The sequence below is a fragment of the Diadema antillarum genome, unplaced genomic scaffold (assembly GCF_040938485.1).
Source record: "Diadema antillarum isolate AM-2024a unplaced genomic scaffold, OU_Dant_1.0 seq00000386_RagTag, whole genome shotgun sequence".
Taxonomy (NCBI): domain Eukaryota; kingdom Metazoa; phylum Echinodermata; class Echinoidea; order Diadematoida; family Diadematidae; genus Diadema; species Diadema antillarum.
In genome coordinates, this window is record NW_027271384.1 from 3,754,148 (window position 1) to 3,766,478 (window position 12,331).

At 41.4% G+C, this 12,331-nt stretch overlaps 2 protein-coding genes across 2 annotated transcripts in view; both read right to left on the reverse strand.

The window, feature by feature from the left end:
• Positions 1 to 45: 45 nt before the first annotated feature.
• LOC139731865 (zonadhesin-like) lies at positions 46 to 4,004 on the reverse strand. The gene is made up of 7 exons (XM_071642739.1): positions 3,938 to 4,004; positions 2,737 to 2,939; positions 2,393 to 2,567; positions 1,533 to 1,855; positions 1,012 to 1,167; positions 666 to 813; positions 46 to 343 (listed from the first exon to the last, which is right to left on the reverse strand). Exons 1-7 carry the CDS (start codon positions 4,002 to 4,004, stop codon positions 84 to 86), a joined length of 1,332 nt encoding a protein of 443 aa, XP_071498840.1. The 3' UTR covers positions 46 to 83.
• Positions 4,005 to 4,810: 806 nt separating this feature from the next.
• The window catches only part of LOC139731866 (IgGFc-binding protein-like), a gene marked incomplete at its 5' end in the record, with an annotated part of 71,174 nt that continues 63,653 nt past the window's right edge, over positions 4,811 to 12,331 (reverse strand). The window contains 7 exons of the mRNA XM_071642740.1: positions 4,811 to 5,145; positions 6,648 to 6,822; positions 6,992 to 7,194; positions 7,712 to 7,897; positions 8,191 to 8,338; positions 9,599 to 9,754; positions 10,532 to 10,854. Coding sequence (XP_071498841.1) covers positions 4,811 to 5,145; positions 6,648 to 6,822; positions 6,992 to 7,194; positions 7,712 to 7,897; positions 8,191 to 8,338; positions 9,599 to 9,754; positions 10,532 to 10,854 — 1,526 coding nt within the window. The remainder of the gene's footprint in view (positions 5,146 to 6,647; positions 6,823 to 6,991; positions 7,195 to 7,711; positions 7,898 to 8,190; positions 8,339 to 9,598; positions 9,755 to 10,531; positions 10,855 to 12,331) is intronic.

Below are 12,331 nucleotides of genomic sequence, written 5' to 3' on the forward strand. Positions count from 1 at the left end.
TCCTCCCGGCACAGAGGGTCATGTCAGAGACTCTTGACACGCACTTCATGATATCTGATCACATGGCTTTATTTTTTGCACCTCTAGATTCTGATGATCAGCCAAAACAGCTTTCCACTATACAACATAAGTGTCATGACACAAAAATACTTACCGCACTGGATTACAGACGCCCTCCAGTCCCCAGCCAAGATGCCATTTGTTTCTCCTCGACACTTCTGAACGTATTCCTGCAGGGCTCCGCATATGATGTCGTTGTCAGGGTCAGTGAAACACAGGTCGAAGACGCAGGCATCATAGTAATCACTCACGTCCACAAAGTCGGAGCAGCCTCCCAGGGGACCTGAAAGCAAGAAACAGCTGCAAATATAAGCTCTTGGATACTACACAAACAACAAACAAAAATACACACACAGAAAAAAGAAAAGAGACTGAGAAATTCCACTGCACTTTTCTATTCGAGGTGACTAGAAATCATCAGACAAATAGTCAGATAGGATGTACCATACTCTAGCTGCTTACCACGCTCATTTTCTAATTTGCCCTCTTTTAATGCTTCAATAGATTGCTTTAACTTTTTGCATATCATATCGACTCATCTACTCATAGAATACACGAGTACTGTAGTGTGCCTCAGTGAAATTCAATCATCTCCATCTTCTCACCGTCAGGATTGATGAAGATGTAGCAGATGTCCTCCACACGTTGCTGCACGTCGGGGTCATCACAGCCATCAGGGGGCGGGAGAATTGTGGTATCGCACTCCTCTTCATTCAGAACCCAGTCATTACCAAAGACATTCTGGTACGGTGTCTGCAAACAGGACCACATTCGTCAACACAATAATTGGTACTTTTGGGTACAGCTGCACGATCAGGTCACTGTTACATCCACAACACTGATTACATCAAAGTCCAGTCACATGCGGAACATGTCTCTTTCCTACAATCAAATACCCTGATAGACAGGGTATTGAGAAAGAAGGTAATAAGAGAGCAGAGTTCTACTTACGACACTTCCATCCTGGAGGCGGAAATCGTTGGATCTGTCGTCATCGAAGGTTCCGCACAGACCACAAGTAGCATTCCAGTACTGGTATGGCACCTCTATGGTTGCAGTGTTGGCTCCGTCGAAACGTACAGATAGACCAAAGGATGTTTGGATAGTCTGTAATAACGATCAGATATCAGGTCCTGTTTACCCTTCCCTTCATATCGTGCCTTTATGCTCAATTCTAAAACAATTACGTGTCAAACAAAAATCTTACATCTTGGCATCACGGCTGCAACAAATTTCACTGGTATTTCATTTTCGTGTCTCCTTCAAATATCTGACAATGAAATTGCTTTGACACTAACATAGATGTTAATACTAGTTTCTCTTTCATTTAATTGTATAAATACTAGTGTGCACCTAATCGATCCATCCTTGTAACAAGACACACTTTGGACATTTTAAATGCCCCTACATCAAAATCAATATCAATTGATGTGCTGACCCACAATTGAGTAAACCAGCCATCATTCCCTTACCGCGTAAGACCGGTCCGAGCGAATAGTGATGCCGTTGATGAAGCTCAAGGGTGTCGTCCGCCTTGCACCGTTGACTAGAACCACTCTATTCCGCTCGATCGAATAGCTAGTGCCATTCACCTCCAGTACCACCTTGCGCAGGTACGACACTCGGTCCGATGGGTTGTTCTTGACGTTGTCTCCCCACAAGTGGAAATCCACAAGGTCCGTGCGGTCGCTGCACGGCCTCACCAGCGTGTACTCACAGTCGCCCTGGAAGTCATGACGACCACCATCGAACATAGTGTAGTGTGGATCTCCCCACACGGTGCAGATTCCAGGCGCTGTTCAGAGAAGCAGTCGGAAGGTAATTAAAGCACTCTGAATAGTGGCAGCCAGAAGCCCTCACTTCTTCTCCCAACAAAATACACAATTGGCCGCCTACACTACAGATGTCTGCCATCTGCCACAAGTAAGCTTAACGGTTTTTTTCACCTCTCGCATTTCTTGCAGACTTCCTTCTATTTTAATTGGTTTCCTCTTTCAAAACAGTACGGTGTTCATCACATACAAAAGTACATGCTCTTTTACCATGCATGACCTGACTGGATCTTGTACTCTAACAGCATAAAAAGAGAACACATGCAAGTACATTTCTACAAAAGAGAGATCACTGGCACTCACAAATGGAGTCCATACACACCTACCAAACACTATCAAAGTCTCTTGCAATATTGTGCCTCTTCTAAATATGAGGTTTCACGTCTACCTTCAGTTTTTCTTCTCAGACAAGATGAGCGGTCGACCAAAGGCTTGAAATACACCGCACAGCAAGGCTCATCGCCGGCCCGCGTTCTCTATCTACTAGTCAAACGACTTACCTCTGGTGCACTCTCCATTGCTGTAGGTGAAGCCGTCCCGACAGTAGCAGTCTCTCACACCACCCTTGATCCTACACTCCTGGTTCTCCACGCACCCGTATGCCACACATTCCAAAGTGCCTCCAGAACAGCTGCACATCTCGGAGCAGTCATCGTTCACGTACACATCTCCTGCCTGTTTGTGCCAATACCAATCATTTAGATTTGCTTTAGACCATGGTCTTCTTTTCAAGCCATTTGCATCTCCATTTCCTTTCAATCCACACGACAATAATCACAGTCTTCAACGTTTTATTAAACTTAGGCTCAAAGATTACCATCAAAAGGAGGAAAGCCACACTCACCGAGATGTAGCTTCCGTCTGGAAGAGTGCAACCACAATCCTCCGGCTGCACGCATGTTCCACCGTCGTCCAGCAGTCCTTCAGGGCACCTGCAGATTTCACGGCAGGGAAGTCCGCAGTTCAGGTCGGCATCTGGATCGGCACAGCTGGGCTGGCAGGCGCTACCGCAAGATTCGTACACTGTTCCAGTCGGACACTCAAACCCTGAATAAAGACAATTTTTAGGCAAGGATATACCTTGAACGTCATTTACAACGTACAAGAACATACAACAAGTGAAATACCCATTCATCACCACGAAAGGTGTACATTACTTACACTGGATACGATCGGCATTACCCAAAACACAAAGTGCTCACACAAGTCATATAAAGTCAGTACTGTCGGGGACATTCACAACTGTACAGATTTACAGTTTTCACGCAAAATGCACTACCGTCATTCAGCATCCACACTCTTCTTTCATGACTCCACAATATTTCACTTATTTCTTCCAAACCCACCGACCGACTTTCGACGTCTTTCAAAAGTTGCATCTCATCCTCACGGCACAGAGGGTCATGTCAGAGACTCTTGACACGCACTTCATGATATCTGATCACATGGCTTTATTTTTTGCACCTCTAGATTCTGATGATCAGCCAAAACAGCTTTACACTATACAACATAAGTGTCATGACACAAAAATACTTACCGCACTGGATTACAGACGCCCTCCAGTCCCCAGCCAAGATGCCATTTGTTTCTCCTCGACACTTCTGAACGTATTCCTGCAGGGCTCCGCATATGATGTTGTTGTCAGGGTCAGTGAAACACAGGTCGAAGACGCAGGCATCATAGTAAATCACTCACGTCCACAAAGTCCGAGCAGCCTCCCAGGGGACCTGAAAGCAAGAAACAGCTGCAAATATAAGCTCTTGGATATACATAAACACAAACAAAAATACACACACAGAAAAAAGAAAAGAGACTGAGAAATTCACTGCACTTTTCTGATCGAGGCGATTAGAAATCATCAGACAAATCGTCAGATAGGATGTCCCATACTCTAGCTGCTTACCACGCTCATTTTCTAACTTGCCCTCTTTTAATGCTTCAATAGATTGCTTTAACTTTTTGCATATCATATCGACTCACTACTCATAGAATACACGAGTACTGTAGTGTGCCTCAGTGAAATTCAATCATCTCCATCTTCTCACCGTCAGGATTGATGAAGATGTAGCAGATGTCCTCCACACGTTGCCGCACGTCGGGGTCATCAGCCATCAGGGGGCGGGAGAATTGTGGTATCACACTCCTCTTCATTCAGAACCCAGTCATTACCAAAGACATTCTGGTACGGTGTCTGCAAACAGGACCACATTCGTCAACACAATAATTGGTACTTTTGGGTAAAGATGCACGATCAGGTCACTGTTACATCCATAACACTGATTACGTCAAAGTCCAGTCACATGCGGAACATGTCTCTTTCCTACAATCGGATACCCTGATAGACAGGGTATTGAGAAAGGGAGTAAAAAGAGAGCAGAGTTCTACTTACGACACTTCCATCCTGGAGGCGGAAATCGTTGGATCTGTCGTCATCGAAGGTTCCGCAGAGACCACAAGTAGCATTCCAGTACTGGTATTGCACCTCTATGGTTGCAGTGTTGGCTCCGTCGAAACGTACAGATAGACCAAAGGATGTTTGGATAGTCTGTAATAACGATCAGATATCAGGTCCTGTTTACCCTTCCCTTCATATTGTGCCTTTATGCTCAATTCTAAAACAATACGTGTCAAACAAAAAATCTTACATCTTGGCATCACGGCTGCAACAAATTTCACTCATATTTCATTTTCATGTCTCCTTCAAATATCTGACAATGAAATTACTTGACACTAACATAGATGTTAATACTAGTTTCTCTTTTTTTTTATTGTATAAATATTAGTGTGCACCTAATCGATCCATCCTCGTAACGGGATACACTTCGGACATTTTAAATGCCCCTACATCAAAATCAATATCAATTGATGTGCTGACCCACAATTTGGGAGGCTTTCAAGACTAACGAGTAAACCAGCTATTATTCCTTTACCGCGTACGACCGGTCCGAGCGAATAGTGACGCCGTTGATGAAGCTCAAGGGTGTCGTCCTCCTTGCACCGTTGACTAGAACCACTCTATTCCGCTCGATCGAATAGCTAGTGCCATTCACCTCCAGTACCACCTTGCGCAGGTACGACACTCGGTCCGATGGATTGTTCTTGATGTTGTCTCCCCAAAGGTGGAAATCCACAAGGTCAGCGCGATCGCTGCACGGCCTCACCAGCGTGTACTCACAGTCGCCCTGGAAGTCGTGACGACCACCGTCGAACATAGTGTAGTGAGGGTCTCCCCACACGGTGCAGATTCCAGGTGCTGTTCAGAGAGGCAGTTGGAATGTAAAGCAATTTCCACAGATGCACACACAAGCACTCGCTGCTTCTCACGGCAAAATATACAATTGGCCGCTTACACTAAAGAAGTATTCTACCCGTCACAAGCAAACTTAAGGAGTTTTTTTACCTGTCATAATTGTAGACTTCCCTATTTCTTTTTTTCTTCATTCAAAACAGAAAGGTGTTCATCTGGGCCCCATTTCATAAAAGAGGTTAGGATGGCAACTCTTGCTGGAATGGCGCAACTTCCAATAGCAACAGCATATCAGGAAGCTGGATTCTTGTCGTTACCATGACAATTGCCATTCCAGCAAGAGTTATTATCTTATCAACCTTTTATGGAATGGGGCCCAGATAGTGTGCAATGCTCTTTTAACAAGCATGACCTGACTGGGTCAGTACTCGTAACAGCATAAAAAGAGAGATCACAGGCAGAGTACTCTCCACTTTATTGGGTACTGCTTAGCTTGTAATTGATTTACAAGCTAAAAGAGAGTTCCCCATGCATGAAGTATTTTCCAGATAATCACATAGATATTCCATATAAACATGTAGGAATTTTACAGAATAACCTGATCTATTTCTATAGTTTAATGTAGAGAACCTTTAGAATTTGTGTAAATATAAATTTTGAAGAAATTGTTAGGTGCTGAGAGTTGATACACAGCTTAGTTTCACATTCTAACATGTCAAATGTGCAGTATACAACTGATTTGCTGTATCACTGATACAAGTAGATGCAGTTTTGCATTTGTATCTTTTATACGAAAGCTTGCACTAGCACCAAACACACTTCCAACACATTCACACACACACACACACACACACACACACACACACACACACACACACACAGTGACAAACTAATCACTATACATGTGCTGATGAGACATGGCTAGCTCTTGAGAAAAACAAAGCATAAACTAACTCTACTGAGACTGTAACCATTCTTTAGGCTATTACTGTATAAGCTGTTATTTTCGCGTACAGATATTTTCGCGAATGAGAAGGTCATGGGCATTTTCGTGAGGTGTTGTTTTCGCAAATTGACACAAAGCTGTCATAAGTGCATTATTACACCAGCGTCTGGGTGATGTTTTCGCATGTTGCTAATGCAGGGTCCAACAGTGATTCACAATATTCGCAAAAATTAAACCCTCGCGCAAATAACAGCTTATACAGTAATTGAAAGCAAACATACCGTCACTGTGAAATACATGAGGATAGCAGCAGAATATGTAGCAGCATATGGCTGCATATGCCTAAAGGAATCCAATTTCACTATGACAAATGTTTAATAGCACACATACACTGTACATGCTGCTTGTCGAGGACTCGGGGGCAGCAAACAGACTGTTTGCAAAATTATGCTGCAGAGACAAACTTCTCCGACGAGCTGAGCGATCAGCTAAAGGCTTGTTTGCCTCACAGCGAGGCTTATTAGAGACCCAATGATCTAATTCAAGCACTTAATTGACTAACCTCTGGTGCACTCTCCATTGCTGTAGGTGAAGCCATCACGACAGTAGCAGTCTCTCACACCGCCCTTGATCCTACACTCCTGGTTCTCCACGCACGCGTATGCCACACATTCCAAAGTGCCTCCAGAACAGCTGCACATCTCGGAGCAGTCATCGTTCACGTACACATCTCCTGCCTGTTTGTGCCAAAAACCAATCATTTAGATTTGCTTTAGACCATGGTCTTCTTTTCAAGCCATTTGCATCTCCATTTGCTTTCAATCCACACGACAATAATCACAGTCTTCAACATTTTATCAAACTTAAGCTCAAACATTACCATCAAAGGAGGAAAGCCACACTCACCGAGATGTAGCCTCCATCTGGAAGAGTGCAACCACAATCCTCCGGCTGCACGCATGTTCCGCCGTCGTCCAGCAGTCCTTCGGGGCAGCTGCAGGTTTCACGGCAGGGAAGTCCGCAGTTCAGGTCCGCATCTGGATCGGTACAGCTGGACTGGCAGGCACTACCGCAAGATTCGTACACTGTTCCACTTGGACACTCAAATGCTGACAAAAGATGGTTTTTATGCAAGATGAAAGTTACACTTCAATCAAGATTCCATCTTTAATATCATTTACAATAAACATTGTACATCCAATTTAATACCCCTTGATCGTTCAGAGACTTGTAAGTACATGTACCTCAACCTGATACCTTCAGAAACACCACTTTTGCACAGCAGTCAATCATAAAATCAGGACTCTAAGAGACATTCAGAGCCATAAAGATTTACATTATTCACACACATGTATAATGCACTACCATCATTCATAATCAGCGATCTTCTCTCATGATTCGACGATATTTGGCTTATTTCTTCCCAACCCACCCACCAACTTTGGATGCTTTTCAAAACCTGCCTCCCTACGTCACAGATGGTCATATCAAAGACTCTTGGCACTCACTTGATATCTGATCATAGGGCTTCATTGTTTGCCACATCTACAATGTAGATTCTAATATTCAGCAAAATCAGCTTTCCGCTTTATAGTTGACAAAATGTCAGGACACAAAAATACTTACGACATTGGGCTACAGATGCTCTCCAATCGCCAATGATGTTATTTGTTTCTCCTCGACACTTCTGAACATACTCCTGCAGGGCACTGCATATAATGTTGTTCCCGGGGTCAGTGAAACACAGATCAAAGATGCAGGCATCATAGTAATCACTTACATCAACGAAGTCCAAGCAGCCTGCCAGGGGACCTGATATGAAGAAGCAGCTCCATATATAAGCTTTTTACAATATCAAAATCAAATCAAATACGCAAAAAAGAAACATACTTTTGTGAGGATTAAGAATTATCAGGCAAATCTTCTGTAGATGCATTGCAGTCTGCTTACTATGGTAATTATCTGTTTTATACCATTTCAATGCTGCTTCAATATGACTCCCTTCACTTTTAACGAATCACATCCAATCCATAACTTGCATACTACATACTACATAGGTGCTCTTCTGCAACTCTGTCCAATTTACATCATCACTATCCCCTCACCGTCTGGATTGATGAAGATGTAGCAGATGTCCTCCACAAGTTGCCGCACATCAGGATCATCACAGCCATCAACAGGCAGGGGAACGGTGGTATCGCACTCTCCTCCATTCAGAACCCAGTCATTACCAAAGACATTCTCGTACGGTGTCTGCAAACAGAACCACATTTGTGAATATGATTACAATTCTTTCCTTCTTGGTATTCTACTTTTTTCTTTTGCTTTGCACAGATACACTTTGCAGTAATTAGGTCACTGTTCATTATCATGTTCATGTCTTGTCAGATACCCTGAAGGACACACATTTGGGTATGCACACCATTTCCGTGAAAAAAGAGACACATACTACATTGTTTACCACCAAATTTTTTTCATTACATTTTTAAAGAGTCGGGGGCTCCACATTTATCTTTTTGTTCTTGGTTACAAAGGTCCTGTTTGTCAATTTCACTTAAAGCTGCATTTTTTATTGATGTTTCCTGACCAACAAAAGCACACCCCAAATTGGAAATTTTGCTATGGCAACTAGTATGCCTCTGCCATATCACATGGTTCTCCCAACAGTTTTAGACTACATGTATGTATTGACAATGTGAGATGACAATTTTCACATTATTGGCAAAAATTTAAAATGACATGTCTGTCACAAATGTGTTGAGTGTGACTTTCCTTGAACTAGGTTTCATTTGGATGGATGTCTAAATTGTTTAAGAAAGCAAGTATTTGGGAATTTGAGCGTTTTCACTTGATATTTGACCCTCATCCTTTGATCCCATAGCCACAATTCTTGAAATAATCAGTAACTGGTGATATTCTAAAATTTTCACTTGACCTTTGACATTTGACCCCATGGCATAACCTTTAACTAACAATACAAGACATTGTATACTTGAAGTTTTAAGAAAATAACTTCAGGCATTCTGTAGGCATCCCTATGATAAAATAGTGAAATTGTGAGAATTTGACCATTGACCTTTGACCTTGAGCATGGGCACCTAACTGTCCATTCTTACATTTATATGCCAGTTTCGTCAGGATATGTAAATTATAGTTTTTAACTTTAAATACGCTGTCCACAAAATTGATTACAGATGGAATGAAGGACAGACGAACCTACTGACAGACAACCTGAAATGATAATGCCTACAGCAACACTTCATGGTCATTGAAACATTTCTTGACTCTCTTGAGCACTAGCATCCATATTTGGATTACTGACATGTACCAAAAGAATGGTAGAGCATAAACAAAAAAAATGTAAATGCAAAAAAAAGACCCCCAAAAGTTCACAAAAAACAATTACACTACTACCATTACAATCTTGAGTGCATGAGTTCATCAAGCCATATCCAAAATTGTTCTCACTGAATTAGTTATTGTTAACAGATAAAAGAGCAGATATGTACTTACAACACTTCCATCCCGGAGGCGGAAATCGTTGGATCGGTCGTCATCGAATGTTCCGCACAGACCACAGGTAGCATTCCAGTACTCGTATGACACCTCTATGGTTGCAGTGCTGCCTCCATCGTAACGAACGGATAGACCAAAGGATGTTTCGATAGTCTGAAATGTTGATCAGACATCAAGTTATTTGTATCCTCATCCTTTTTATCATCAATTTTAAGCTCAACTCGAAACTCCTTTCAAATAGATATCTCAGCTCTTGGAAATATAGATTCTACGAATTTCAGAGTCTCCTGCAAACGTCTGATGATAGAACTATAAAAAGGGAAATCATGTCACTCTGTAGCTGGTCTTTTATACATGTTGTACCTAATTCTCAATCCTCATAACAGTTGGATATTTTTAAAGGAGACTTCTGGATGATTTTTAGACTTTTGCATTTGAACATCTATAAATTGGCTATAGTGGCAATTGCAATGAAGAGTAAGATGGTTTTCAGAATTAATACAAAATTGCAATGAACAAGGATGATGACATAGCTGCTTCACATTCACATATGAATGTATGATTGGGTGCTCAAGAAAGCAGAACAAAAGAAGAAACTTCTACATGGATGAACTCGTATTGCAATGGAATTATATTGCTACATTACTGGAATATGGGAGCCTCCTACACTTGTATGTCGTCATCCTCATTCAGTGCAATTTAATTTGGGTTTTTCAGAGACGCATTTTATCTGTTCAAGGACCACAATAAATTTTACAAATCTATGCACAGCACTATCGATTTATGTACTAGATGAAGTGAAATTATGAAAATCATCTAGAATTCCTCTTTATGTGCTCCTCCGTCATCATCAATAATTTTAATAAATGCACTGAAACACAATTTGGGAGGATTATATGACTTACAAGTATACAGCTATCTTTCCCTTACCGCGTAAGACCAGTCCGAGCGAATGGTGATGCCATTGTTGAGGTTCAAGGGTGTTGACCTCCTTGCACCGTTGACTAGAACCACTCTATTCCGCTCAATCGAATAGCTAGTGCCATTCACCTCCAGTACCACCTTGCGTAGGAAAGACACTCTGTCCGATGGATTGTTCTTGACGTTGTCTCCCCACAAGTGGAAATCCACAAGGTCCGCGCGATCGCTGCACGGCCTCACCAGCGTGTACTCACAGTCACCCTGGAAGTCGTGACGACCACCGTCGAACATAGTGTAGTGAGGGTCTCCCCACACGGTGCAGATTCCAGGTGCTGTACATGATAGAGAACATGTTGTTAAAACTTTCCTTTCATGTAAATGAAAATTTCAATACAATGTGTAGCACAGTTTGTACTGCATAGTGTTTGAGAATATGACAAGTAAAACTTACAGTTTTCCTTATTTCTACAGGAAAAGCAATGATAAAGTAAATTTCTGAACTTTCTGCGATGGGGTTGGTTGTGGGTGCAAACTTAACAGCTAATTCTCATTTCTTTTTATACAATCAAAACAAACTACAAAAATCAAAACAGTTAACAGATGTTCATCCATCCTTAAGACAAAAAAAGGACCTTCTTAAGCTGCATAATGTATAATTTTATAAAAATAGAAAAGCAAGAGTTTGGGTTGATATTTAGATGCCTTGTAGACACTAATTACAATCTCTTGTGACCTGTGACCTTTCTTTATAATGAAAAGAATACAGCAAAGCACAATTAAGAAATAGTATTTCTTGAAGGGATATCATGAAAGGTGTTATGAATTAGATCTTTTTGCTAAGGCCTCAACTTTTCAAACCTCCTTCATGAATTGGTAATATACATGTAATGTGTCAAAGTCGGTAATATACATGTAATATGTCAAAGTCGGTAATATACATGTAATATGTCAAAGTCAGCACCTAATTTTGAAATCACATTCAAGTATGTACACTATCAACTTAACTGGCCATCAGGCAGCTAATTGAAAAATGAATTCATATGTTCCCAATTATTACAGGTCACTACCTTTCATTTTCGGGCCACCAACATTTCAAATTCCAAAATTTTAGTTGCCCAAATGGACAACAAGTGAAAACTAGAAATGTCGCTATGGCGTCTGGTACGCCTCCGCCTTAATGCATGGTTCTCCTAAGAGGTCTACAGTACAATGTCTTGACAATGTGTGATGAGTTTCAAATAATTGGCAAAATATCAAAATGACAGGTTCGTCACAAATGTGTTGAATGTTCACTTTCCTTCAACTAGGTTTAATTGGATGGATGGCTATACTGCCTAAGAGCGCAGGTATTAAGGGATTTGAGGATTTTTACTTCACTTTTGACCCTTTTATTTATAAGTTTACGTATTGATTAAACTTTCAAGGCATGGAGAAAAAGTGTAATTTCACTATCAAATAGTTTGGGTTTTTTTTTTATTTCAACTTGACCTTTGACCCATGTCCTTTGACCCTATGACCCTAAAATTCCCAAGAGAATCATGGTCAGGTAGAACATGCATGCAGAACTGTAGATATGTACTAAGTTTAATGATGATACCTTGAGTCACCTTCGAGATATGGACCAAGAAATGAAATTTAGCACTTTCACTTGACCTTTGACCTTTGGGCAAGAAACTTCCAAGAGAATCTCTGTTAGGTTATACATGTAAATATAAAGTTTCAAGAAAAATCGGGCAGGTATTGTATTTGACTATGAGGGAAAAAGTGAAATTAAGAGGAGTTGACCTTGACCTTTGACCCATGACCTTT